This window comes from Corythoichthys intestinalis, chromosome 15 (genome assembly GCF_030265065.1).
Source record: "Corythoichthys intestinalis isolate RoL2023-P3 chromosome 15, ASM3026506v1, whole genome shotgun sequence".
Classification (NCBI taxonomy): domain Eukaryota; kingdom Metazoa; phylum Chordata; class Actinopteri; order Syngnathiformes; family Syngnathidae; genus Corythoichthys; species Corythoichthys intestinalis.
Genome location: NC_080409.1, coordinates 28,173,450 through 28,199,121, shown reverse-complemented (window position 1 = coordinate 28,199,121; position 25,672 = coordinate 28,173,450). Strand labels below are relative to the sequence as shown.

General features: G+C 38.0%; 2 protein-coding genes and 1 non-coding gene across 3 annotated transcripts; 2 read left to right on the top strand and 1 right to left on the bottom strand.

Moving 5' to 3' along the window:
* Positions 1–478: 478 nt before the first annotated feature.
* Positions 479–13,443, bottom strand: zgc:109986 (uncharacterized protein LOC553566 homolog). The gene is made up of 9 exons (XM_057860223.1): positions 13,309–13,443; positions 12,990–13,217; positions 12,752–12,873; positions 8,959–9,097; positions 8,767–8,888; positions 8,582–8,692; positions 5,536–5,642; positions 5,246–5,336; positions 479–5,167 (listed from the first exon to the last, which is right to left on the bottom strand). The coding sequence occupies exons 2-9, from the start codon at positions 13,084–13,086 to the stop codon at positions 5,054–5,056; spliced, it is 903 nt and encodes a 300-aa protein (XP_057716206.1). The 5' UTR covers positions 13,087–13,217; positions 13,309–13,443; the 3' UTR covers positions 479–5,053.
* A 166-nt stretch (positions 13,444–13,609) lies between these two features.
* Positions 13,610–24,820, top strand: dkc1 (dyskeratosis congenita 1, dyskerin). The gene is made up of 15 exons (XM_057860222.1): positions 13,610–13,750; positions 16,008–16,051; positions 16,137–16,223; positions 16,522–16,613; positions 17,446–17,630; positions 19,100–19,164; positions 19,243–19,369; positions 19,429–19,559; positions 21,369–21,512; positions 21,588–21,708; positions 23,054–23,172; positions 23,262–23,365; positions 24,202–24,247; positions 24,323–24,472; positions 24,575–24,820. Exons 1-15 carry the CDS (start codon positions 13,735–13,737, stop codon positions 24,638–24,640), a joined length of 1,497 nt encoding a protein of 498 aa, XP_057716205.1. The 5' UTR covers positions 13,610–13,734; the 3' UTR covers positions 24,641–24,820.
* On the top strand, positions 21,761–21,837 carry LOC130931579 (small nucleolar RNA SNORD83). Its single transcript, XR_009067253.1, has one exon. It is a non-coding gene; the product is annotated as a small nucleolar RNA SNORD83 (small nucleolar RNA).
* Positions 24,821–25,672: the final 852 nt, after the last annotated feature.

Sequence of the window (25,672 nt, the reverse complement as noted above, 5' to 3'; positions counted from 1 at the left end):
CCATTAAACTTGGCTTTAAACAGCATCCGACCGTAAAGCAGCCAGATGTAAATTTACAGGTGGGGGGCTTGTAACACTTTTACAAGCGGCACAGAGATTATGAACGCACGTATCACATCGATTCTGTAACGTATAATATGCAAATTAACGGAATGCACAAAGCTTTATGTACGAAAATACCCTGATTGCCTAGGTTGCCATTGTCGAAGACAGACGTCCAATCACTTCGCTCATTTTACTATATTATCATTGAATTCAGGGGGGAAAAGGAGGGGGGGAAATAACACTCAGTAAACCAGAGTAATTAATCTCTTTATTTTTAATGGATTTTTGAAAAAAACATTTTTGGCTCCCCAAATATTTTCTACGGAGACCCTTAAGCAGGGGTGTCAAACCGATTCTACAAAGGGCCGCAGTGGGTCCTAGTCTCTTGTTCCAACAGATCCATCACAGACATTTCAACCAATGAGGTTTCTGCACCTGACTGCAACCAACTGATTACACTTGTATGACACTAGATTGTTGAAAAAGTATTCGTTTGGTTGGAATGAAATTTAGCACCCACTGCGGTCCTTTGAGGACCGGTTTGACACCCCTGCCCTAAAGGGGTGTCGACAGAAATAAAATAAATTTAAACCATGTGGTGCGCACCAAATTGTATGTGGTGCCCACTAGAAACTATCTAGTGCGCACCAGAAAAGTATTTGGTGCGCACCAGAAAGTGCAGGCGCAACCTGCAGGCGCGCATCGAACACCAGCAGTTTTGGCATGTTAAAAATTATAATACAGGATTTAGGAGAGCTTTACTTCAATCTTGGACTATACTATAAAGATATTACTAGTGATGCACGACAATACATTTTTCAACCGATACCGATAATTTTCTCCTCGTTCCAACCGATAACCGATAACGTCAAGCCGATAATTCTACTAAAAGATTTATGTACAATTTTAAAGCAAATATATAATTTATTGCTTTTTTTCAACATCAAATGTGAACAAGTAGTAAATTCCAACATCTAAATAAAGACATCGTCTGACATCGTGTAATGGTAAACGTTTGGCAACAATTACTTAATGAGTAAATACCTAAGTTGCACAAAAATGCCTTTAAAAGTAAGCCATTCCTAACGTATAAGATTACTACACTGCAAAACCACACCTCCTTAAAACTAGTTAAATTCCCTTGTTTTCAGTGTAAATCAATTGGAAATAAGTGAAATTATCTGCCAGCACTTCAAGTATATTTCACTCAGATTTCTTGAAGAAAAACAGCTAGCTGAAAATAAGTTTAACAGCCTTATTTTAAGCAATAAATTATTAAGCAATAAATTATTATACTTAATCCTAAAAAAAAAAAAAACTTGTCAGAAATGTTCTTTTTAAGAATAGGTATGGTTCAAAACATTATTTGAAAGCAATTTTTTCTTCATTCAGGTGAAAAATGACAATTTTTTTCCTTTAGATGTATGGGCTTAATAAGAACAAATGATAATATTTACTTCAAGTAAGTGGAATAATCTGGCTCATTCATCTGTTAACTAGTCTTGAACACTAAGAACAAGATGGGGAAAATTATTTGACTAAATTAAAAAAAAATTATCTGATTAAGACGTCAAATTTACAACGCACTGAATGCATTACTGACTGGCTGACTTCTTTGGGTGGTTTTGTGCATGTTACAATTATCATCTAACCAGCATGCTTACTTGACATGACTTGTCCAAATGTCCGTAGTGAAACGGATGTGATCCGCATGTCTTTAACGAAGAATGGCTGTCGTATAAACTGCATTATTTTTTTATCCAGGGGTTTGGCTCTCGAGTCGTTTCGGTAAATAAAAACGTCTCTCGTCCGGCATCTCCTCCCACCTGTGCCCTTCAGTCCGTCCGGCTGCCAAATTAGCACTCGCGCCAGGTCTCTGCCTGGCCGTGGTGTTCGATGAGTTGAACTGGAGACGTGTCCGTCTCCAAGTCGGACGGAGGCGCACGCCGTGGGGGAAAGCTTGGGAAACCGGGGTGTTCGTCGAAGGTCCCACCGCCGGGGAAGGCGAGGCGGCTGTGGCCTGCCGGACCGGCCAGAGCGGCGGGCTCCGTCGGAAGACGACTACTTGTCGACTATCGGTCTCGTGCCAGTGTTTAGCCTTAGATGGGAGTTTACATGCTTTGGGCTGCATTCCCAAACAACCCGACTCCTGGAAGGCCGCAGCGTCTCTGTATCGTCACAAGCCTCATAGCTTAGCTTAGTTTATTTGTGTTTAAAATAGCTTTAGCATTCGCGCTAGCAGCAGCCTCGTATTCATTTCAAAAATCTTTGTGATGCAGTTTTAAATGGCTGCTGGGTTAGTGGTGTTGAATGAGGATGCTTTCTTTCCGCCTCGTGGAACTTCTGCAGTTTATGTTATGTAGATGGCGAGAGCGTCGCTTATTTCACACACGGAAAAATCAACGCACGCTAGTCAGAGCGCCACAACTCATTTGTGTAACGCCGCCTCCTCTATGACGCCGTACTCCTCAACCCCTCCTCCCTCAGGGGCTTCAGAGAGGTAAGGGGTTGAGGAGGCGGAGGTGCTGAATTCTTCGGTTGCGCACATTTGGAGGCTAAATCAAGTATATAATTTTCGGATTGCATTATCGGTTGAATTTGTTTTTATCTGGATTATCTGTGTGACGTCATCATTACCATTATCGGCAACCGACATCATCGCGCATCTTTAGATATTACTGCATTACTTGGACACCAATAGTTTTCTCGTAAGCACCGGATAGCTTCTAGTGCACACCAGATAGTTTCTAGTGCCCACCTCATACTATCTGGTGTGTACCAGATTGTTTCTCATGCGCACCAGATAGTTTCTAGTACACACCACATACTATCTGGTGCGCACAAGACGGTTTAAATTGATTTTATTTCTGTTGATGTCCCTTTAGGGGCTCCATAAAAAAGGGTGAATTAAGTATTTTACCTTTATTTTTATTTTATCTATTTTTTAATTAAAAGTAAAATTGTGTAATCGCTTGTTTTATATTATTAATTTACTTATATAGTTTTGGTTCCCAAACTATTTTCATCGTTAAATTTTTTTGAAATTTCTCGACCTAGAGAGTAACTGAATTCTCTTTTTTGGCCTCCCAACAGCAAATATTCTCTTTTTTCCCCCAGCATTATTATCATTTTGTTTTCTTTACATTATTTTTCTTGAATACAATTATTATTTTTCAATTAATTAAATAATACAGTATTCTTTGTTTTTAATGTATTATTTTCTTAATTGAAAAAATAATAATTTAAATAGTTTTTTTCTAGGGCTGTCAAACGATTAAAATTTTTAATCGAGTTAATTACAGCTTAAAAATTAATTAATCGTAATTAATCGCAATTCAAAACATCTATAAAATATGCCATATTTTTCTGTAAATTATTGTTGGAATAGAAAGATAAGACAAGATGGATATATATACATTCAAAATACAGTACATAAGGACTATTTGTTTATTATAACAATAAATCAACAAGATGGCATTAACATTATGTTAAAGCAATCCATGGATACAAAGACTTGTAGTTCTTAAAAGAAAAATGTTAGTACAAGTTATAGAAATTTTATATTAAAACCCCTCTTAATGTTTTTGTTTTAATAAAATTTGTAAAATTTTCAATCAAAAAAATAAACTAGTAGCCCGCCATTGTTGATGTCAATAATTACTTACACAATGTTCATGGGTGCTGAAGCCTATAAAATCAGTCGCACCCAAGCGCCAGTAGAGGGCGGCAAAACTCCATAAAACACAATTAATAAGCAGTTCACTGTACTGTCATTTAAATCTGTCTGAGCGGGGGGAGTGCGTTAATTGCGTCAAATATTTTAACGTGATTAATTAAAAAAATTAATTAACGTCCGTTAACACGATAATTTTGACAGCCCTTTTTTTCCACAAATTTTCTTTGAAAAAAAAAAAAAATGTATGTTTTTATAGTCCTTGATCATTCTGGGGAACATGGAAATGTTATCAAAGTTTCATTTTAGCTTAATTTATTCCACGGGCTACAAATAACGGCGTGGCAGGCACCTGAAGTGGCCCCAGGGCCTTGAGTTTGAAACCTGTGTGTGTTAACTCATTCTCTTCCAAATTTGCATTATGCTCTATGCCAAAGATGTATTTATTTAGTCATTGGTTGCCATTGATGGAGATAGAGGTCCTCAATGGATTGGACGTCTATCCCAGGGATTGGCAGCCAATGAGTTCAATTCTGGTCACAGTTTAATACATTTAATTTCCATGTGGGAAAATATGAGGCAAGACTTCTTAATTCCCCTTCTGGCTTGGAGTGATTTGAATCTCCACTTGACACCCGCTCATCCGTTTAATCCAAACAGCTGTTGGCGAGCAAACAACAACTTCCCGCGCCACGCGCTATTAATTGGACGTCATTACAAAAGTGCGCAGCCAAAAACAAACCATGCTGCAGTTTGTTTGTCATGTCTGCAAGGCCTTTAAAGGTTTTTTATTTTGCTAAATGAGATCAAATTGGATACACGGCGATTTATTGCCCTCCAGTGGCCAAGGTCTGAAGTGTTACAGAAAATTGGAATTTCCTACTGAACGTCAAGGTATGACCAATTGGGTCCCAACCAATTTCTGGAGAAATTGCATTTTATAGTTTAAAATGAACCAATGTTGATATTTTTCCTATTAAGAAATATATTTTAAACTTTCAGATCATTCTTAGGTCTCCACTATTAAAGTCACTAATACATCAATGATTAATCAAAATTAGTTAACGTAACACAGCGAAGTGCAATTTTTTCTCATGAAAAAAACTTTAAAATTTTTTAAACTAGAATATGAGATGTCTACCAAGCTGTTTTCTGGCTAGTCGACATCATTCTCAACTCTTTGGCTGCCATTGATAATGATTAGAAGTCCGATCAATTTGGATCAAATGATCGCTACCATCCCAATGAGGATTGTAAATGTCTGCCTGGCAAAGACAGAAAATTCAACTTGAGTAGGAAACACGATTTCATTCATTTGGCGTTTTTCAAAAATGGTCATAAGACCCTGTACAGGTGGATTTGTCGCAGATCCTCAGGGTCTGTGTCTTTACCGACAAAGACGTCGTAATGCAGCGGAAGCTCCTCCACCCAGCCGGCCGGTAGCGCTTCCTGTTGCACAAAAACAGGCAATGCAAAACAATGGTTGTTTGAAGCGATTTGGTGTCAATCACGAAGTGTCAATTTCACCTGCAGAGGTTGGAGTGAGTCGTGCAGGCTGGGAACGGTCACCAGCAGAGAACCAGATTTCCTCAACGTCTGCATGATGAACCTCCAGGCTCTGAACAGGACAAATTAGCAATTAAGCAATTCAACGTTGAAGTCCCGCCCCCCAAATTCTCCAGTCTCAACTTGATTTTTCTATCGTTTTCAATTTTTTATTGGCAATTTTAAAGAATCTATGAACCAATGAGAACTGGAGAGTAGGCTTTTTTCACGCTTTCAAATGATTGATAAAATTGGAGTCCCCGGCTTCTCACCTGACTTGCTGCTCTGGCTGCATGAAATACTCGAAGACGTTGTTCATGACTACGACATCGGCGTTATGCAGAAGCGTGTCCTGTGAGCAAACGTCAGCGTGGACAACCTGTGGAATAGAAACATTACCAGGGTTTCTAAAGGTATCTGCAAATCTCATTTAATGTCACCTTAAACCAGTGCTTCTCAATTATTTTCTGTTACGCCCCCCCCAAGGAAGACGTAAATGTTTCGCGCCCCCCCAAACTCTCTGCCGCCACTGTAAATAGTATCATTTGTCTATAAAATTATTATTATAAATACGCATATGCCTAACATTGTGTCCTTTTTTTCTAATAAAGTAAAAAAGTAACCTAGATAAACTTATAATAAAGTATAACTTTATTAACATTGTTTTGTTTGTAACAGAGAAGACTTGACGCGCATCAATTTGCCTGAATTTAAAAAAAAGTCACATCCAAACTGTAAAAATACACTCAAGGTACATTTTTGACCATTTGATACAGAAAAATAAAATGTAATAAAATCAGTAAATAATAACAAATTCAAATTGATTAGAAACATTCACTCATGAGGACAATATGGCAAAAAATTTGACTGGAAAAACAAAACTGAATAAAAGAAAAAAAAGAGTGTCCTTGGACGGAAGGACAGTTTTTATTTTTGCTGCTCACAGCCTCACAGTATTACCTCCTTTGCAATGTGTGGAGTTATTTTGCAATGAGCATGCTAACAATGCTCACTGGTTTACTGATATAACACTGACAAAGCAGGACAATTGTTGGCAATATTCAGCACGTTTTCGCTGAAAAACAATCAAGCGGCTTATCAATGAGATTGGGGTCTAATGTCTTTAAGTAGCGTCTTAATTGATTTGGCTTCTGGCTGTCCGCTATAATTATTTTTAGACACAGTAAACAGTGGTCTTTCCTCATCACCCACTGTATTAAAAGTCAAAGCTAAAAGGCAAACGGCACGAATAAAGCGCATTCTCGGCGGCCGAGGTAGAACCGAAGGTGAGGGCGGTCGTCGTGACGATCCCAAGCCGAAAATGGCACTTCTCGGGTGGCGACGTGAGAACCGGACAAGACAGTGGGTCGCTGCGTGAGCGAGTCCGGTCGGAAAACTGCTTTCGAAAACGGCGGCGGCGCACTGCTCTTCATATCTGTTTTCTGTGTGCTGAGTGCTCTTCCTTAGTTCAAAAATACTGCGCGCACTCTGAAATTGAGAGCGCCACTGCCACCCACTGAGTGGATGTGCAAGTACACTTTATTCCAGTACGGCACAAAAAAAGGCACAAAAAAAAAAAAAAAAAAAGGGGAAAAAAGCATGTTCCCCGAGGTCACATGCGCCCCCCCTGGCATCGCTCTGCGCCCTCCCAGGGGGCGCGCCCCACTATTTGAAAAGTACCGCTTTAAACTCATTTGCCCATGCCTGACTGGAGATAGTTTCACACACAAATTGTAAGTAGAGTTGGCCGATAATGATTTTTTAACAGTTATTGTCAAACTCCAAAAATCCGATACATATATCAAACAGATACCGAGACTTAACATATTATGGATAATTATTCATGATTTTGCAGTCATTAACTAGACATTTAACCTTTCCCAAGCATCATAATTTGGCGACATCTAATCAGTGTTGTTAATAACGGCGTTATTTTCTTCAGCAGTCAGTAATCCAATTAATTACTTTTCTCATCTTGGCAACGCCGTTACCGTTACTGAGGCAGGAAAGGCGTGCGTTACTATGTTGGTTGACTGACGCGAGAAAAATCTGAGACGGACTCACAGAGACAAGAGAGCAGAGCAGGAGTCGGGATGAGGCAAGGGAGTTGTGACGCCGTTGCAAACGCGATGCTACTATGCTAGGTGGCTCCAATAATACCTGACTGTAGCCGATAGTTTACAAACTACGCCCACATGATGCTACGGTAGATATCACATATATATAGAACTAGATGCAAATGACAGACACGGTGGCATTAGCAACATGTATAAAGAACTAAATGCGTTAGTAAACAGCCGCCATCTTAAAGCAGTAGACTTCTAGAGAACCTTCCTAGTGAACCTAAGTAACTTTTTATCTAAAATGCTTCTAAATCGACAAAAGTTCACTTAAATCTATCTTTAAATGATGAAAACCTTTTAAAATTTAAACATGTCAAAAGTAGACAGAAGGGAACGAACGCAATTACGGGAGCAATTTTAACAACTTTAACGGTTGACTCACAACATTAAAAGACTTCCACAAATAGCAAAGGTTACTATCTAATTATCGCAAAATATCCGCAATACCCCTGTGTCTAGTTAAGTTTAGGGTAAAGAATTGGGCTAAGGCCAATTTTCCCAAAAACCCTAAAATGTCACATTGTGTGACCAGTTTTTTTTTTGTTTGTTTGGGGTTTTTTTGGGGGGAGAAAAAAAAAAAAAAATCACGAAAATTATCATCAGTTACTTTGCCAAGTAACTAATTACTCTTACATTCAGGTAACTGAGTTATTAACGCAATTACCTTTTGGGAGAAGTAATTTGTAACTGTAATTAATTACTTTTTTAAAGTAAGATTAACAACACTGCATCTAATGATCAACAAGCATAACTGCTGTGCTAAGCTGTGATGTGACCTGCCCTTGTACAAAGGCAACATGCATATTATCCGATATCATTTTAAAATACTTTTATCGGCCGATATTATCGACTGCCCTATGATATCAGACAACTCTAATAATTTATATTAGAAAAAGTTTACCAATCAAATTTACATATTTTTTAATGCCTCAGATATTTAGTTTAATGCATTTTATGGCCTGAATTTTGACCAAATCCATTTAATGACTTAAAGACCTGCAGAAACTCTGATTACAGATATTTGACTTTTCAAAATGACAAGTCTTACATCTCCACGTGACAGGTCTAGCATCTTTAACCACTCAACCGATTCATGTTTAACTCATGAACTCGAAAGTGGTAAACATTTTGAATGGAAGGGGCTAGAAGCAATCATTCATAAAATAGCCTGAACTATTGACTGAAGATGGCTCACCTGAGCTCTGGCGTCCATTCCATACTTGTGCAGCATTTTGTTCTGTAGGTTGACAAAGTCGGCGCTGAGCTCGATGCCAACTAACCTGGACGCCGAGCTGAAGAGGAATCCCTGAATGTGTCAAAAGAAGAATGCTTATATTTCATGTCAAGGGGACCGGGGTTGCACGCATCTTGCAATCGGACCCCATAGAGCACAGCCCCCAGCCGCGATCCGACGTCCACCAAAGTGCGACCGCTCAGGTCCGGCAGAACATTTTGGAACAAGAAGAGCAGCTCGGACACAGAGAAGGAATGAGACACAAACTCTGTCCACAGAGAAGTTTAAGAATACACAATTGCGTCACCAAATTTGTCACCGGCATCGATTTTGCGCACCTAAAGGTGCCGTGCTTCGGGAGCCGCACTGGAGACAATAGCGGCGACTCATGCTTCCCGCCTCACAAAGCGCATCCACGTGCTCGTCGTCATACAAGAAGGCGTCCACGTGAACGGTGGCTCCTGAGCGCTGCTGCAACTGCGACACAAACACACAAGACGTGGTCAGTTTGAAATAGGGCTGTCATAAACGGTTAATCGTAAGTTATTTTGTGTGTTGAGTCGATTATTTAGGTCATGTTGCAAATATCTAATTTTGATTCATTAAAAAAAAAAAAAAGGGGGGGGGGGATCTGCCTTCATTGAAGACTAAAAATATTTTCTTACTATGTTATTTCACTAAAAAAAAAATAATTTTGTAAAATTTGTCAGAAAAAATGCTAACTGTATGTTCCACTTTTTAGTTTGATATTTTAAAAAAAATAAAGTCTAAAAACAATATTCTTACTTTTTTTTTAACGTAAAAGTTGAACAATATTTTTTTGGGTGTTCTATAAAAGAAATCAAAACATACGGATGCACAGAAAAATATATATGTATTTACGAGGACTGGTCCATAAGTAAGTTTAATGAATTGGAGTTTTTTACTGCAGATGGTTAAAAAAATGATGATTAATTCGTTTTGTTTTGTTTTTTTTCCCAAATTTTGTTTTTTTGCCAAATCAAGCAACCAATTATTTCGGCCCAAATCTGGGTAAAGCTTACTTTTAGTTGTCCCCAACTGTCGACCAATCACATGCCCCTTACCCTTACACGAAACATAACTAAAAATCCCTAAAAGTCAGCTTTACCAAGGAATTCTAGTTATGGTTAGATGAGGTAGGGTTTTTTTTAGTTATAGTGTGCTTAATCTGTACATCAATCACTTACCCAGGAAGTAGTGTCAGAAAATGAGTAGTTACCGGTATTACAAAAAGCTCTGTAACTGTCAACGCAGCAAAGAAGGAGAGTCTATTTTATATCTTTGAGGTTTTGGGAATGATGAAAAAGTCATTTTAATCCCCCCCAAAAATGTGGAACTCAAAAAAAATTATTTGAAAACTATTTTTGATTGAATTTTTTTTTTTTTTTTTTAAGTCAAATTTTTTTTCGATTGAAACAACATTTTTGAGTGAAGTAATGTAATTTTGCGTTTGGACCACATTTTGGCTAGGACATTTGTGTCTTTATTATTCAATCAAAAAAATAAGTAAATATATATTTTCAAAAGAAAATCACTTCAAATTTTTTTTTTAAAAAATCAATCGTAAAAAACTGTTTTCTTTTATTGAAGCAATCCTTTTTGTGTTTGAGCGATATTATGGGTAGGACATTTGTTTCTAAATCATTGAATCCCAATAAAAGTTGCTTCAATCAAAAAAAAAATATTTTTAATCAAAAGAAAAAAAACATTTGCAAAAGTTTTTTGGGGAAAAATATTATTTTATTTGAAATATATATATACATATTTTATTGAAGTGTCACTTTTTTTTGAAAAGCAAAAAGTTTTAAACTTTTTTTGAAGTGGAAAAAGTTTTGAACACACTTTTTTTTTTAAGTGGAAAAAGTTTTGAACGCACTTTTTTTTTGAAGTGGAAAAAGTTTTGAACGCACTTTTTTTTTTTGAAGTGGAAAAAGTTTTGAACGCACTTTTTTTCGATTGAATCATTTTGACACAAAGATTCAACTTCAACGCTACTTCCGACATGTTTGAGTGGCAGGTGAATATGCCAATGGCATAAAAGCATGAAGCAAGAATAATGGCCACCAGCCATCGGACTCTGCTCGAGTCCAAGCCGAAAATAAGGCGCGGACACTCCGGTTGGACCCAATTGCGAACCGTCACGTCAGGGCAGCGGGTTAAGTTCCCAGTGTTGAATCACATTAAGCAGCAGGGCACTGTACCATCGCGGGCACTCCGGTGAGATGCCGATGTCACACCCGCGTACCGGTGCCATATTTTCGGCTTGGACTCGAGCAGAGTCCGATGGCTGGATGGAACCCTGGTGGCCATTATTCTTGCTTCATGCTTTTATGCCATTGGCGTAGTCACCTGCCACTCAAACATGTCGGAAGTAGCGTTGAAGTTGAATCTTTGTGTCAAAATGATTCAATCGAAAAAAAGTGCGTTCAAAACTTTTACCACTTCAAAAAAAAAATTTTTTTTAAGTTTTAAACTTTTTGCTTTTCAAAAAAGTGGCACTTAAATAAAAAAAATATATATTTCAAATAAAAAAATATATTCTAAAAAAAAAAAAAAAATTTTTTTTTTGCAAAAGAATTTTTTCTTTGATTAAAAATATTTTTTTTGATTGAAGCAACTTTTATTGGGATTGAATGATTTAGACACAAATGTCCTACCCATAATATGGCTCAAACACAAAAAGGATTGCTTCAATCAAAGAACACAGTTTCAATGAAAATTTAAGTGTTCAAATGCGAATTTCAGAGTCTCAAATATTTTTTCACATTCAAACCTTTTTTGTACGTTTGAATTTATATAATATATATATATATATATATATATATTAGGGCTGTCAAACGATTAAAATTTTTAATCAAGTTAATTACAGCTTAAAAATTAATTAATCGTAATTAATCGCAATTAATCGCAGTTCAAACCATCTATAAAATATGCCATATTTTTCTGTAAATTATTGTTGGAATGGAAAGATAAGACACAAGATGGATATATACATTCAACATACGGTACATAAGGACTATTTGTTTATTATAACAATAAATCAACAAGATGGCATTAACATTATTAACATTCTGTTAAAGCGATCCATGGATAGAAAGACTTGTAGTTCTTAATAGAAAAATGTTGTACAAGTTAGAGAAATTTTATATTAAAACCCCTCTTAATGTTTTCGTTTTAACAAAATTTGTAAACTTTTCAATCAAAAAAATAAACTAGTAGCCCGCCATTGTTGATGTCAATAATTACTTACTCAATGCTCATGGATGCCTATAAAATCAATCACACCCAAGCGCCAGCAGAGGGCGGCAAAACTCCATAAAACACAACAAGTGAGCGTTTCAATGTGTACTGTCATTTAAAACTCTCTGAGCGGGGCATCTGCGTTAATTGCGTCAAATATTTTAACGTGATTAATTCAAAAAATTAATTAACGCCCGTTAACGCGATAATTTTGACAGCCCTAATATATATATATATATATATATATATTTTTTTTTTTTGAAGCAACTTATTTTTTGATTGAATAATAAAGACACAAATGTCCTAGCCAAAATGTGGTCCAAACGCAAAATTGCATTACTTCAATCAAAAATGTTGTTTCAATTAAAAAAAATTAAAAAAAAATGACTTAAATAAAAAAAAATTCAATCATTGAAAAATAGTTTTCAAATATTTTTTTTTGAGTATCAAATTTATTTTTGCATTCAAACACATTTTTTTTAATTGAAGTGACTTTTTCTTCGATTGAAAATACATATTTTGATTGAAGCAACTTTTTATTTGATTGAAGCAACTTTTTTTTTTTTTTTATTGAATAATAAAGACAAATCTACCTCCATACACCAGTCCCTAGAAATAAGGAATCGTTCCGAATAGGGATTTAAAATTTGCATTCCGTATTGAACCAGTTCAGAATAAATATAAATATATACATTTCTATTCATTTTAGGAGTTTTGGGCATGTCCCTTTTTTTATTTCGCCTGTACGGCTTTGGGCGTGAGTGTGGCGTCCCTTATTTCTATTTCTATTTAGTGGCAAGCCTCTCAGTGGCCGCAGACCACCCAAATTGATTGGACGTCTTTCAACGTCAATGGCATGGTGATAAAGACCTTGTACTTGGCATCGGTCTCCGAAGGCAACATAGCGTCAAGAGGTAGGCTCTCCCGGATATCATCGGCGATGCACCTCAAAATAACTTGGTTGTTGTCCAGCAGCATGTCATCCAGCTCCTCTGGGCGAGTCAACGCAAAGCATTGTGGGGGACGTAGTCAAAAACAAGTCAACACGTGAAGTGGCCGTTCCGACCGTAGAAGCAAACAATAAAAGCAGAAGTGAGAAGATTCCTACCCGAGGTTCTGACCCAGTCGAGCAGCTTCGGCAATTGAGAAGGTTCGACTCTGCTGAGAAGCTGTCGTAGCTCAAGTTGAGCTTCACTAAAGTTCATCGTACAACACTGCTAGATAGCTAACGTCGACGGAGCTGGTTGACAGCAGCAATTTGACTCGTCGCGGCCAGGGCTCTGGTCGCGGCCGTCGCAGCCAATTACTGACGTCACAACGAGGCACGGATGTTCACCTACGGGAGTAATTGTTATACATTTAATATTATTATCATTATATATTCAGAAAAATACAAAATTGCAGTTCACATTGTCTCACAAACTCACCAAACACGAAAAATATTAAAGCAAAAGTATTTTTTTCACTACAACTTTATTTACAAACGTGTCACCAGACGGTAGTTACATTTCTGCGCTAGTTTAGGTTAGTGATGGACTAAAACCGTTCCATATTATGAACATCAGACAAAAAATAAATTTATTGTTCCTTCAAAATACAGACATTATTATTAGTACCAGTATTATTAGCAAGTTTTAATAAACATTTAACAAACAAAAAAAATCCCCGAAATCCATCACGTACCCAAACTGTCGTAAAAAGGTCGCAAATCAACTCATGCACGGTTAGCTTGTGCATGTACTACGCATGCGCGACTCACATCATGTGCCATGTGGGTACTCACACTGGGTTGAGACTTGAGAGACTGCGTTCTGCGTTGAATCGTGAAAAGCGGCAACCAGAGTTGGCCCAAGATGGCGGACGTGGACGGTGAGTACGATCGTTCGCGCCTACAAACGTGTCTTTTGTTAGATTTTTTCGCGAGGCTATTAAAATCGGAAGTTTGATTAATATTGCTGAAAAAACTTTACATCTCCACACGCAATGTATGCATCTTTATAATGCTGCTAGTGGTGACGTATTATTAGTTAGCTTACTTGCACTCTCCAAATGATCGACAAAAGGCGTTTAAAATTCAATTTCTTCGATGACAAATCAGTATTATGTCAACGATGTGAATGCAATGATTTAGATGTTTGAATCAAATTGTGGCTTCTGATGATTTCAATGGAGAGGCCACGTTAGGCGAACCTCGTGAAAAGTTTTTTTACCCCCCACAAACACCTTAACTTCATTCTTTCGTCTTACGCTGCAACCTAATTATTCACCGCTGTCCGTTCTTTGTCGCAATAAATTCCATCTAGTGTTATTTTGCACATGCGTTAGCAATCTGTTAGCCCCCACGTGCTAGCTGGCACGTGTTGCGGGAGAGGCCATGTGGTCTTATTCATTCGTCAGTCGTCACTGTTTCAGTCAATTTTAGATCAATATTGGCTCATTATATAAGCGGCATGGAAAGTGAATGAATAAGAGCATCATAAAATTTGTTAGAGCATATAACTAAACAATATTTTTGTAACTGGGTACCAAGTATATTGTCAAAATGTAAAAAATGTCATTGGTTCAGTTGGCTCTGGATCTCATACCCACAACGCCGAGGGTTTTCTGTTTTGGAGGCTATAAGAAAATGGAGTCGACACACAGAGACTGAGAGTCACAGGGTGCAGATAGACAATAAGTAAAAGCTTTAATGAATGAGGCACACACGTTTCAGAAACTGACTCCGATATACATCTCACGTTTTACAATCTAGTAGGTATTTACCACTCAAGCCATTGGTCAACAAGGAACAGTTCTGGGAGTTGTCTGTGACTTTCCCTGATTTTATCAAAAACTTAAGTAGACTTAAGTTACACCTTTGTTTTATTCAAAGGATTGAGATACGTGAGTTTACTGCTATGACACTAAATGGTATGTATGAAAATTAACCGGAATGTGAATGCATGATTGCTTTGAATAAGAATATAAAAAGGGTTGCATGAAGCATACACACGAACATATAAATGTGAGTACCGTATTTTTCGGACTATAAGTCACACCCGAGTATAAGTCGCACATGCCATAAAATGCCCAACGAAAAGGAAAAAAACAAGTCGCACTGGCGTATAAGTCGCATTTTGGGGGGAAATTTACTTGATAAAATCACACATAGAACAGATATGTCATCTTGAAAGGCAATTTGATATAAAAATACAGTAGAGAACAACATGCTGAATAAGTGTACAGTATGATGTTACATGATGCATGAACAACGAAATGCGAATATACTGTCCTCACTATGACGATACGGCTCGATCCTGGCTATACAGCGAGCTAAACTTGCAAATTACGATGCTGAACGTCCGACTAATTTGCTGAATCAATTTCGTCCTCGATACCAAACAGGTTCACGTCATCATAAATAAATGATAATTAGGTGCTATTACAGCAATGACACAAGCGGTTAGCATGTGTTCGCTAGCATTAGTACATCGTTCAAACAACCACACAATTGGCTGTAAGTGTCCAATCGCGGGTGGAAAACACAACAGAAAAGATGATAGACACAGGCGTTGCCTCTGTAGAGATATTTTACAAGCATAAACAATGAACGTAGGTTCACAGCCGTGTTTGTCTCTCTCGCCCACTCGCTCAAAGACGCGGCGTAGCTGTCAGACTTCTGGCGTGTGAGCGCTCTTCGTCGCGTGAACAAGTGCGAGTGCGCCCCCACTAGGGCATGAAAGCGCCACAAACTAAAAGCATGCATTTCAATATTAAAAAAAAAAGTCAATAATGCAATTGAACACATTGCCAAAAGCAAAACGCAAACGTGGCCATAGCTATTAAGTTATTCGGATAACTGTAGCATAAAGAACATGCTAACAAGTCTACCAAACCATCAGTGTCACTCCAAAACACCAAAATAACATGAGAAATGATATCAAGTCGCTCCTGAGTATAAGTCGCACCACCAGCCAAACTATGGAGGAAAAAAAACTGCGACTTAGTCCGAAAAATACGGTCCATAAGTTATTTTACAAACCACATTTTGGGTGCATACATGGTACCAAATTTCGTTCATTAATGCAAATGGATAAAATTTACAAGATATTGTTTTGTAGTCATACTTGCTCGAATCTATTTGCAGCCTCGGCGAAGAAGAAGGCTAAGAAAATGGCTGCTGATGTTGGGGTGAGTATCGACAAAAAGTTGAACATTTGCTCTAAGAATTTGTGGTATTTCTAATATTTAAAAAAAAAAAAAATGTCTGAACCAGGAAATCCAGCAGAGCAGTGACTTCCTCATCCAACCTGAAAGCAAAGTACCGACGTTGGACACATCCCAGTGGCCCCTTCTCCTCAAGGTGACTACGTCGCCCATTTTCTTCCCTCATTGCCGGTGCGGCGTGATGAATCCGTTTATCCATTCGCCGAGCGGCAACCGGTCCCCGCCCGTCGCCCCGCTCCCGTTCTGGGGGAGGGGCCTCGCTTGTGCTGCTCGAGACGTGTCTCGGCGTTCTGCTGGGGCAATATGCTGGAGCGGCACGGTGTTGAGGGCTGGACGGGTCGCCTCGAAGATGACTGTTAATCTGATTGCACCACTCGCGCTTGACAGGTTGCTTTGGCTCAAATTCGGGAAGTAACGATATGCGTTTCTTGTAGAACTTTGACAAGCTGAATGTGCGCACGGCTCACTACACGCCGATACCAAGCGGGAGCAACCCACTCAAGAGGAACATCCAGGACTACATCAAGTAAGATAATTGTCCGAAAGTGCGACTAGATTTTAAATACCCTGCTGTGAGCTTCAGGGCGGAGCAAGCCACAGCGAACAGACAGCGGAGTGGACCAATCAGCGACAGGCAGACGTGACGTTATTAACTGACGACGAAGGACGGGGGACTTGCGCGCGGAAGTAAACATATGAAGAGAGCGGAGTTTATTCAACATGGCTAGCGCGAGACAGACTGTTGTCAATTACTCGTGTCGATGTGTTTTTGGTCATTTAAAACAGAATTTACCGCGGATTGGGGCATGTTCTCGGTTATCCCGTTGACCATCTGTGTTGTGGAGACCACTTTCGGCGCGCAAGAGTGACGTTGCTCGTGAAGAGCACGTCACGCAAATGAACGAATCTGATTTGTCGATTGATTTTGTACCTGCTCGAAAAGGCCGTTAATGGGATGGTTCCCAGACTATTTCTCTCAGTGTTTGAAAAATACAGGGAAAATAGTCTGGCAGAGCCAGGCAAATACAATGCTTCTCAATCAGCAAGTTAAAATATGTTCATAGTACAGGGATCCCACGGGTCCTTAAAAAATCTTAAGGCATTGAATCATTTTCAAAATAAGGACATACATATGTGAACATATACAGAAAGTACGATGAGTTATTTAAACAAACACCATTTATTATGTTAAATATTACTTTTAAACTTTCCCATCTAAGATTTCTGAGAACGATATGTCGCCAATCTTGTGGGTACTTTCCACTGTCATTGACAGCAATGGAACTATCACCGCAACAGTGGCCATTTTGTGTCCTGAGCACATATATATAATGTGTGCTCCACTGTGTCCCTTGCAGGTCAGGCTTTATCAACCTCGACAAGCCGTCCAATCCTTCATCTCACGAGGTGGTGGCATGGATCCGGCGCATTCTGCGCGTGGAGAAGACTGGCCACAGCGGCACCTTGGACCCTAAAGTCACCGGATGCCTCATCGTGTGCATCGACCGAGCCACGCGGTTGGTCAAATCGCAGCAGAGTGCAGGTACGACAACACAAGCGGCGAGCGCCGGGTCGATCTCGCTGGGTCTGACCCCGCCTAGCCGTTTTTATAGACAAGCACGTGTGCCAAAATTAAATCAATAAATGTGATAAAATGTTAGCATTTCAGTATTTCCCAAGATTTCAATATTCATATAATTTAGTTTTTATGTATTTCAATGTTTTTCTACGAGTTTTGTTTACGTCTATATTTAAATATTTCAATTTTTCAGTATTTAAAGGTGAACATTTTCATTCAAATAAAGTGAAATAACGAAACAAAGGGACATTGAAAGAAATACACATTGGCATAGATTACGGCTGCAGCTATCGATTTTTTTTTTTTTTAAGTAATCGATTAATCCAATGATTGGTTCGAATAATCAAGTAGTCAGATTACAAACATTAAATGCCTTGCAGAATGCATTTTAGGAAATGTAGAACATTTATGCTTGCAATAATATTTTGGCTTGCTAAATCTGACTGTCAAAAGAGCATTAAATTCGAATATTCTTCAAACGATGCAGGATTGCACTTTCATTTCACAAGAGCAATAAATGCATTTAAAACTAAATTAAAATACCAGAGCTTAGACTCAAACAGTATAAAAAATAAATGAGGCTCAAAGTACAACAATTGGCTAATTTTCTAATCAAATTACTCAAGTTAATTAATCATTGCAGCACTAGAATATTTAAAAATTAAAATGGAAATCGATCACTGTCAAAACATATGAAATGTTAAAATAAATCAATAAATATGCAAAGAAACGATATTGAAATCAATAAATCCTGAAACCAGGAAATTAAACTTGAAGTAATCAAATGAACATTGAAAGAAAAAATATATTTGAAAACCCGAAATGGGTGAATGTTGAAAAACACAAATTTAAACAGAGAAGTAAAAATAACAAATATATATATCAGCTTTAAATAGACAAATAGAAAGAGCAGGTTATAATACTTAAAATACATAAAAATGGAAACTGATAAATATTGCAATAAAATTAAAATGTATAAATAATGAAATTTAAAAATTTAAATGGACAAATGTTGAAGAAACATTTAAATGGATCAAAGAAATGAATAAAAATTTGAAATTAATAAATGAAAAACTTAAAAATGGAAATCGATAAATATTGTGATCAAAAAGTAAAGTTAAATGTTAAAATCAATAAAATGGCAAACAAAGTTGAAACAAATCAATAGAAAATGAAATAAAGTTAATTCAATAATTGGACATCAAAACAAAATTTGAAGTTGACAAATGTTTCAATCAAAAAATTTTGATTAAAACTGGAAATCAACATTTAAAATGGGGAAATGTAGAAGCAAGTAAAAATAAAAGTGGAAATGTATCTCAATCATGAAATACTGAAATAACATTTAATTTTGGCACTCTTGGTCATCCATACCTCTGAGTTGGCAACAACAAAATAAGCGGCCGTGCCCACTCCTCTCTGCTGTATTGCAGGAAAAGAGTACGTGGGGATTGTGCGGCTACACAACGCCATCGAAAGCGAACACGCGCTAGCCAGAGTAGGTCGTGCTGCGCTCCTCGACTTTCGCCCCCCGCTACATAGCGAGCTTTTCCAAATCGAAACGTGTCTCTTTCAGGCGATGGAGACGCTGACGGGTGCCCTTTTCCAGCGACCGCCGCTCATCGCCGCCGTTAAGCGGCAGCTGCGAGTGCGAACCATCTACGAGAGCAAACTAATAGAGTATGACGCTGAAAAGAGGCTCGGTAAGCTCGGACGGACGTAAACGTCGCACGAGGTCAGCGTTGACAGCAACTTGTTTCAGGAATCTTCTGGGTCAGCTGCGAGGCAGGAACGTACATTCGAACCCTCTGCGTGCACCTGGGACTGCTGTTGGGGGTCGGCGGCCAGATGCAAGAGCTGAGGAGGGTTCGCTCTGGAGTCATGGGGGAGAAGGTTGGTTATGATGCGTTGCCACTTCCTGCCAAAGTGTTGAGTGCAGTGCGACTGGTGGTGTCGGACTGCTAATGAAACTTTGGAACAGCAAAAGTGCAGCTGAGATTTGACTTGTAAAGTCTCACTGCTGACAGTTTTTATGGTTGGGTGACGATTTATGCGTTAAAAGAGAACTACATCAAGTGATAAAAGGTTGACATTGTTTTAAAGATGCAGTGCAATGGTACTTGTGATTTTTGATGTTGTGTTTATGTCAAACTTGCCGTGTTTTAGGTCCAGGCCTATTTTGTCCAATTTTGCATGCCCTTGATGTTTCCTTTCTATTTTAAAGAAAAAAATGTTCACAATGGCCTGGTTGGGTCCTTTTCTCACCATACATACCCTTTATGTCCAGATTTTTTTCTTCCCTGTCTATTATAGAAATTTTGCACCCAAAAATACAACATTTTGTCAAAAGTTGTAATATTGATTAGTGCTGCAACGATTAATCAATTAACTCGAGTACTCGATAGAAAAATATTTGAATTTTGCCGCTTCGAGTATGTTTAAATAAAGTGGCGTTGTAATGGTTTGTTTTGAAAGTGTTTGCATTTAGATTTGATTTGGGTGGATACACTGCCCTCTAGTCTGCCTCACTTCACATGTCTGAATCCAGCTGCTCCATGTTAAGACCAACAAAAGCAAAGTTTTTGTTTGAGCTAATGTTTTTTAATGCATTCGTAATTTAGTTTATAGGTATATTTAGCTGTTTTTTGTGGGGATGTTTCTGAACCATTTGTTAAGAGCCTTGTAAAAAAGCGTTATATAGCATTTAAGATGGCAGACTTTTGCTATGTAAGTTAACCAATGTTTTGTTGTACATAGGTCCTTATATTTTTTAAACTGTTTGAGGCACAGGTATTATTTTTTATACTGTTTGAGGCTCGGCTCAGATATTTTCATGTGCCTTATCTGATTACTCAATTATTCAAACTAAGTAGTTCATCGATTAATCGACTACTAAAATAATTGATCATTCCAGGCCAAATATTTATGTCTAATTGACAACCCAACAGGCGCAATGAACTGTTTTGAAGCTTGATAATATTCAACTTGTTAGGATAAACATTCAACAGAAAAAAGTACGACAATAGTTTTATTTGATAATTCCACAGAAACAGCAGGTATGGTCATAGGCGTTTTTGGCATATTATGGTCGAAACAGGTTATATACATTAGACCCAACAGTGCAAAAAAAGTGAAATACATACTGTATATTATTATATAGTATACCATCTAACACAGGGGTGCCCAAGTCTGATCGAGGCGAATAAAATTACTGATCAATTTTTAAACTCAAGTATTCCTATTAGCTGTAGAACACTGGTGTTAAACTCTGGGCCCGGGGGTAAGATCTGGCCAGCACAAGTGCACCATCATGTCTCGCTAAAATAACATTTCTGTATTCTTCAATGAAAGAGACCATAGAAATGAGAATGTTTGATGGCTTGTTTTTCATTTTAAAAAATTTTTTGTTAAGAAAGTTTTTTTTCCTTTTCTATTCAAGATGGAATTTTTTTTCCCTCTCTTAAAAATGTAAATGCGAAAAACGCCACTTAATAGTTGCTATTAAAAGGCTGGGGGAAAAAAGGATTGGGTCCATGTTTAGGTCTGCAATGTCTAAATGATTGACCATTAAAATAGTTATTGACACTCCTGAAATGGAAAGTAATTAAGAAACAAAGCTTCTTCGCTCTCAAAGTAATTGTAAATGCCTTTAACTGAAATATCTTTTTGTCAAAGTAGTTATTTTTCCTCCCTTCCGCTCAGGACAACCTGGTGACAATGCATGACGTGCTGGATGCTCAGTGGCAGTTTGACCACAACAAAGACGAGTCGTACCTGCGGCGAGTCATCTTTCCCCTAGAGAAACTGCTGGTGTCGCACAAGCGCTTGGTGATGAAAGACAGCTCTGTGAGTAGTCGCTCACCCGTCATCTCGATCCCGCACCCCGTCAGTGACGCTGTTGAACTTTTTGCTATGGCTTAGGTCAATGCTATATGCTACGGAGCAAAGATCATGCTGCCGGGTGTCCTCCGCTACGAGGATGGCATAGAGGTCAACCAGGACATTGTGGTCATCACCACCAAGGGGGAAGCCATCTGTACAGGTGAGCCTTCCTTCTTTCCCTCCCGTCGTTCCTCGTCTTCGTGCGACATGAGGCCACATGATGACTCTGTAGATTCACGAGCCCTCGGGCTGTGCTGACCTACCTATCTATCACCCTTGTCTGATGGCTCTCGCATCCACGGCCCGATGGAAATGCAATATTGCTCTAGAAATAAGACCAATATGGACGGTTGAACAATTTTTTGACTGAAAGTTGTCATACCAAAATATTTCCTAAGTCATTTACAGATTGCTTTTCTTCTGAGGGTGAATGCTATACTGTAAAAATAAAACTTTCAAATAGACATGCTTGTAGACAGTCATTGTTAAGGTCTCTTAAGTTTGAGTTTTCCATCAAAACTTGCAAATTCAAGTGAAATGGGTTGACTTGATTTCAAGTTCTGCCAACTTTTTTGTTTTTTTAATTTACAGTGTAGCTGTTTTGGAGGGGGTTTCCAAAAACATTACAATACCATTTGAACAAGCCGTTTTTAGAACTTATTGCGTTGTCTTTTTGAGATTTTTTTTAATGGCAAAATGGATTCGGCTGAAAGTTTTGTCAAAAACTTTTGTAAAAAAAAAAAAAAAAAAAAAAAACATAATTATTACCATTCATTTTAAATTTCATACAAGCCATTTTTTAAAAATGTATGGATTTTGGTCTTAGAGATTTTTTTTTTGCAAAAACATGGCATTATTTTTCTGGATTTAGAAAAAATAAATAAATAACTTTAAAAATTTAGGTGAACTTTTTTTGCGCAGCAGTTTTTAAATAAATTAAACCATTTTATGGTTGAATATTTTAAGCAAAAAGTTTTGACAACTTGAGTTGGTGAAAAACATGTAATGGTGTTCCCTCGCTACTTCACGCCCTCAGTCAATCGCAGATTTTTTTTCAATTAAAAAAAAATACAGAATTGTACTTAAAATGTTGATATATGCATGTATACATGAACAAATCAGTTTTCCTATATATACTAGTATCTCATTTATATCGTAATTATTCCATCTGCAGTTCTGAAAAATCATTTGTGGGGGGGGGGGCGTGTCTTATACGCATCTTTCCAATGCTGTTAAATCTGAGTAAATACATTGAACACACCCCAAAAATGTTTATTTTTTTAATTTTTTTAAATTTTTTTAATTTAATGTAAATAAGCACCGCCTAAGCGTTCCCATTACCGCAAAAAAACAAGGGATCACTGTACTTTTCAAAGTTGAAATTCTGGTTATAGACAAAGCTATTTTTAACCTAAAATCCCAAAAAGGCAAAGGCCTGCATGCCACAATGTATTTGCAAAGGAACATGCTTAACTCTTTCTCCCTGCCGTTTTGTGTCCCAAAAGCCACAGCCCTGATGACGACGGCGGTCATCTCCACGTGCGATCACGGCGTAGTGGCCAAAATCAAACGGGTCATCATGGAGAGGGACACTTACCCACGAAAGTGGGGGCTTGGACCCAAGGTACCCCCGAGCGGAGTCCGTTAATTGGCAATGAGTTGGGAAGAAGCTATGTCTGACGTGTTTTTATTTTTGTTGCATGTGATGGTCAGGCGACTCAAAAGAAAATGATGATCCAGAAGGGTCTTCTGGACAAGCGTGGGAAACCCAACGAAAGCACACCCGACACGTGGAAGACTGGCTACGTGGATTACAGGTACTGGTGTTAAGGGGGCGTTCGGGGAGGGGTTGCAGAGGGTTATCCCTGGCTGAGGTGCACTGTCCACTTCCAGGGAGTCACTCTGCTACATAAACTCTCTGGAGTGCTCGCTGGCTTCGCTTGTGGCGGTAGCCGGAGCTGCCAGAGTACATGGAAAATAGTTGCTGAGTATTGCACAGTTATGCTAGCACATTTAGTTTTACTCTCACTTAAATGTTTTTTTCCCAATAGTTGTACAATTTGAATAAATTCATTGACTGTTATAAATAATCCGCTTGGACTGGGAAAGGACGTACACAGACGTCAATGAGCTGGTGGTGGATAAAGTTTTGTGTGTGTGAAATGCTTTATGTATTTGAATGTATAATTTTAAATTTAATTTTTTTTTTGGTTGAGATTTTTCGGTTTTGAGGGCAACATTTTTTATCATTTTAAGATTTAAGTTTTTTGACTTTTTGGGCAAATGTTTATTTTTTAAATATTTTTGCGGAAATTTGTTTTAAAATTCTAGATTTTTTTTTTTTTTTTTTGGGTCAGCGTAATTGGGGCGGCCAACTTTTTTTTTTTTTTTTTTTCCTTCTTAAATTAATAATTTATTGGCGCGAACCTGCGTTCATTTGTTGTCAGACCTTCCCAATTCTAATGGATTGGACATCTATCACTTACGATGGCAGCCAGTGAGGTCTATTAAGAAAAACATGGAAATATTTTTACATCATAAATGATTTGACTTAATTTGAATAAGGGTCTGTAGATTTTGTTTCCAGTTCTGTCCGTCCTCAAGCAAAATTCATTTTCATTTATCTATTTTTTTTTGTTTTTTACTTCCACAGTGCCCCCGCTGCAAAGGAAGTGGAAACATCCGTGAAGCCAGCAAAGGTTAATTAAAAAAATGCAAATATTTGCCTCCTAACGTTAGGAGGGGCTCTCACTCAGTTTTTTTCCTCTGCGCAGAGAAAGAGGGATGTGGAAGAAAGTGAAGTAGAAGCCACGTCAGCTGCTGAAGAGACGCCTAAAGAAAAGAAAAAGAAGAAAAAAGAGAAACGCGCCAAGACAGACGACGCAGAAACGGAGGAAACTACGGCAGCAGAGCCACAAGCAGAGGTTAGATTTTCATTTCCGACTGGAGCTTTTTATACTAATAGTATGCTGGTAAATTCAAATGATACCTTTTTTTGACTGCATTTTTTTGTTCTGTGTTTTTAGCCGGAAAGTGGCAAAAAGAAGAAAAAGAAGAAGAAAGCCAAAGAAGCCGAAGAAGCTTCAGAGTGATGCTCGCTAACTCCGCCCATCGAGTGACCTACACATCTTATTTTATTTTTTTTTACTTTTTTTTCTTGTAAATAAGTTCAAAAATGAAAGTACCTCTTTTTTGACATTTTAGAGGAATCTAAAATGAAAGATTGATGCCATGTATCAAACATTTACATGAATAAAATTATACTCTTCTAATTGCATTGATTTTTATGACAAATGACATTTTTTTTTTACCTCTAGTTTAAAGTTCAATTTGGAGGGTCACAGATGACAAATTGTTTTATACTATGTAACGCATTGCTACAATGTATGACTGTCATTGTGTACGTCTTGAGCAGACCCAACATGCTCATATCATGTACAGTCTTGCCATAAAAAGCAATCATTGCCAAGGTACGCTTGGTTAGAGCGATACTTTTCATTCATGAAAAGTGCACAAATTCACTTGTCCAATTCAAAGAATATCAACACGGCTTTGAAATATTTTTGTGGCTCTTTAAGAGCATATTTCTTCTATTGGCTGACTCTGGTGTCGAAGACCACCTTAGATATCTCATATATAGAGGGAGATGAATAATGTGCGCTGTCAATCAAGAAGGCAGTTACCAATTTTCAAACTGCCTGTTTTTTTCATAAACATCATAGATGCTGTAAGTTAAATGATTTTTAAAATTAGATTTTGTTTTTACAATGGCCAGAAAATGCCACTGTTCAAGAGGACCGCTGGTTACCGACGCCGCCCACACAGACTTTTCGCATCTAGCTCCATGAGAGGCGTTCTATGAATATGCATACCTGTCAAGTTGTACGGTTTTGGCGATATTTGTACAAGTGAGCACAGATTTTTAAATGTGTGCGCCGTACGCTCAAAATCTGTACGTTTTTCGTGCATTATGTTTCTCAGTTTGGATTTTGTCACCGTTTCGGCAACGAGACAATGTGCGTTACTATGCGTTACGTTGGTTGACAATGCGAGAAAAGTCAGAGACATGGAGAGAGGTTTGTTGTGACGCTGTAGCAAACGCGATGCTAGGCTAGGTGGCTCTA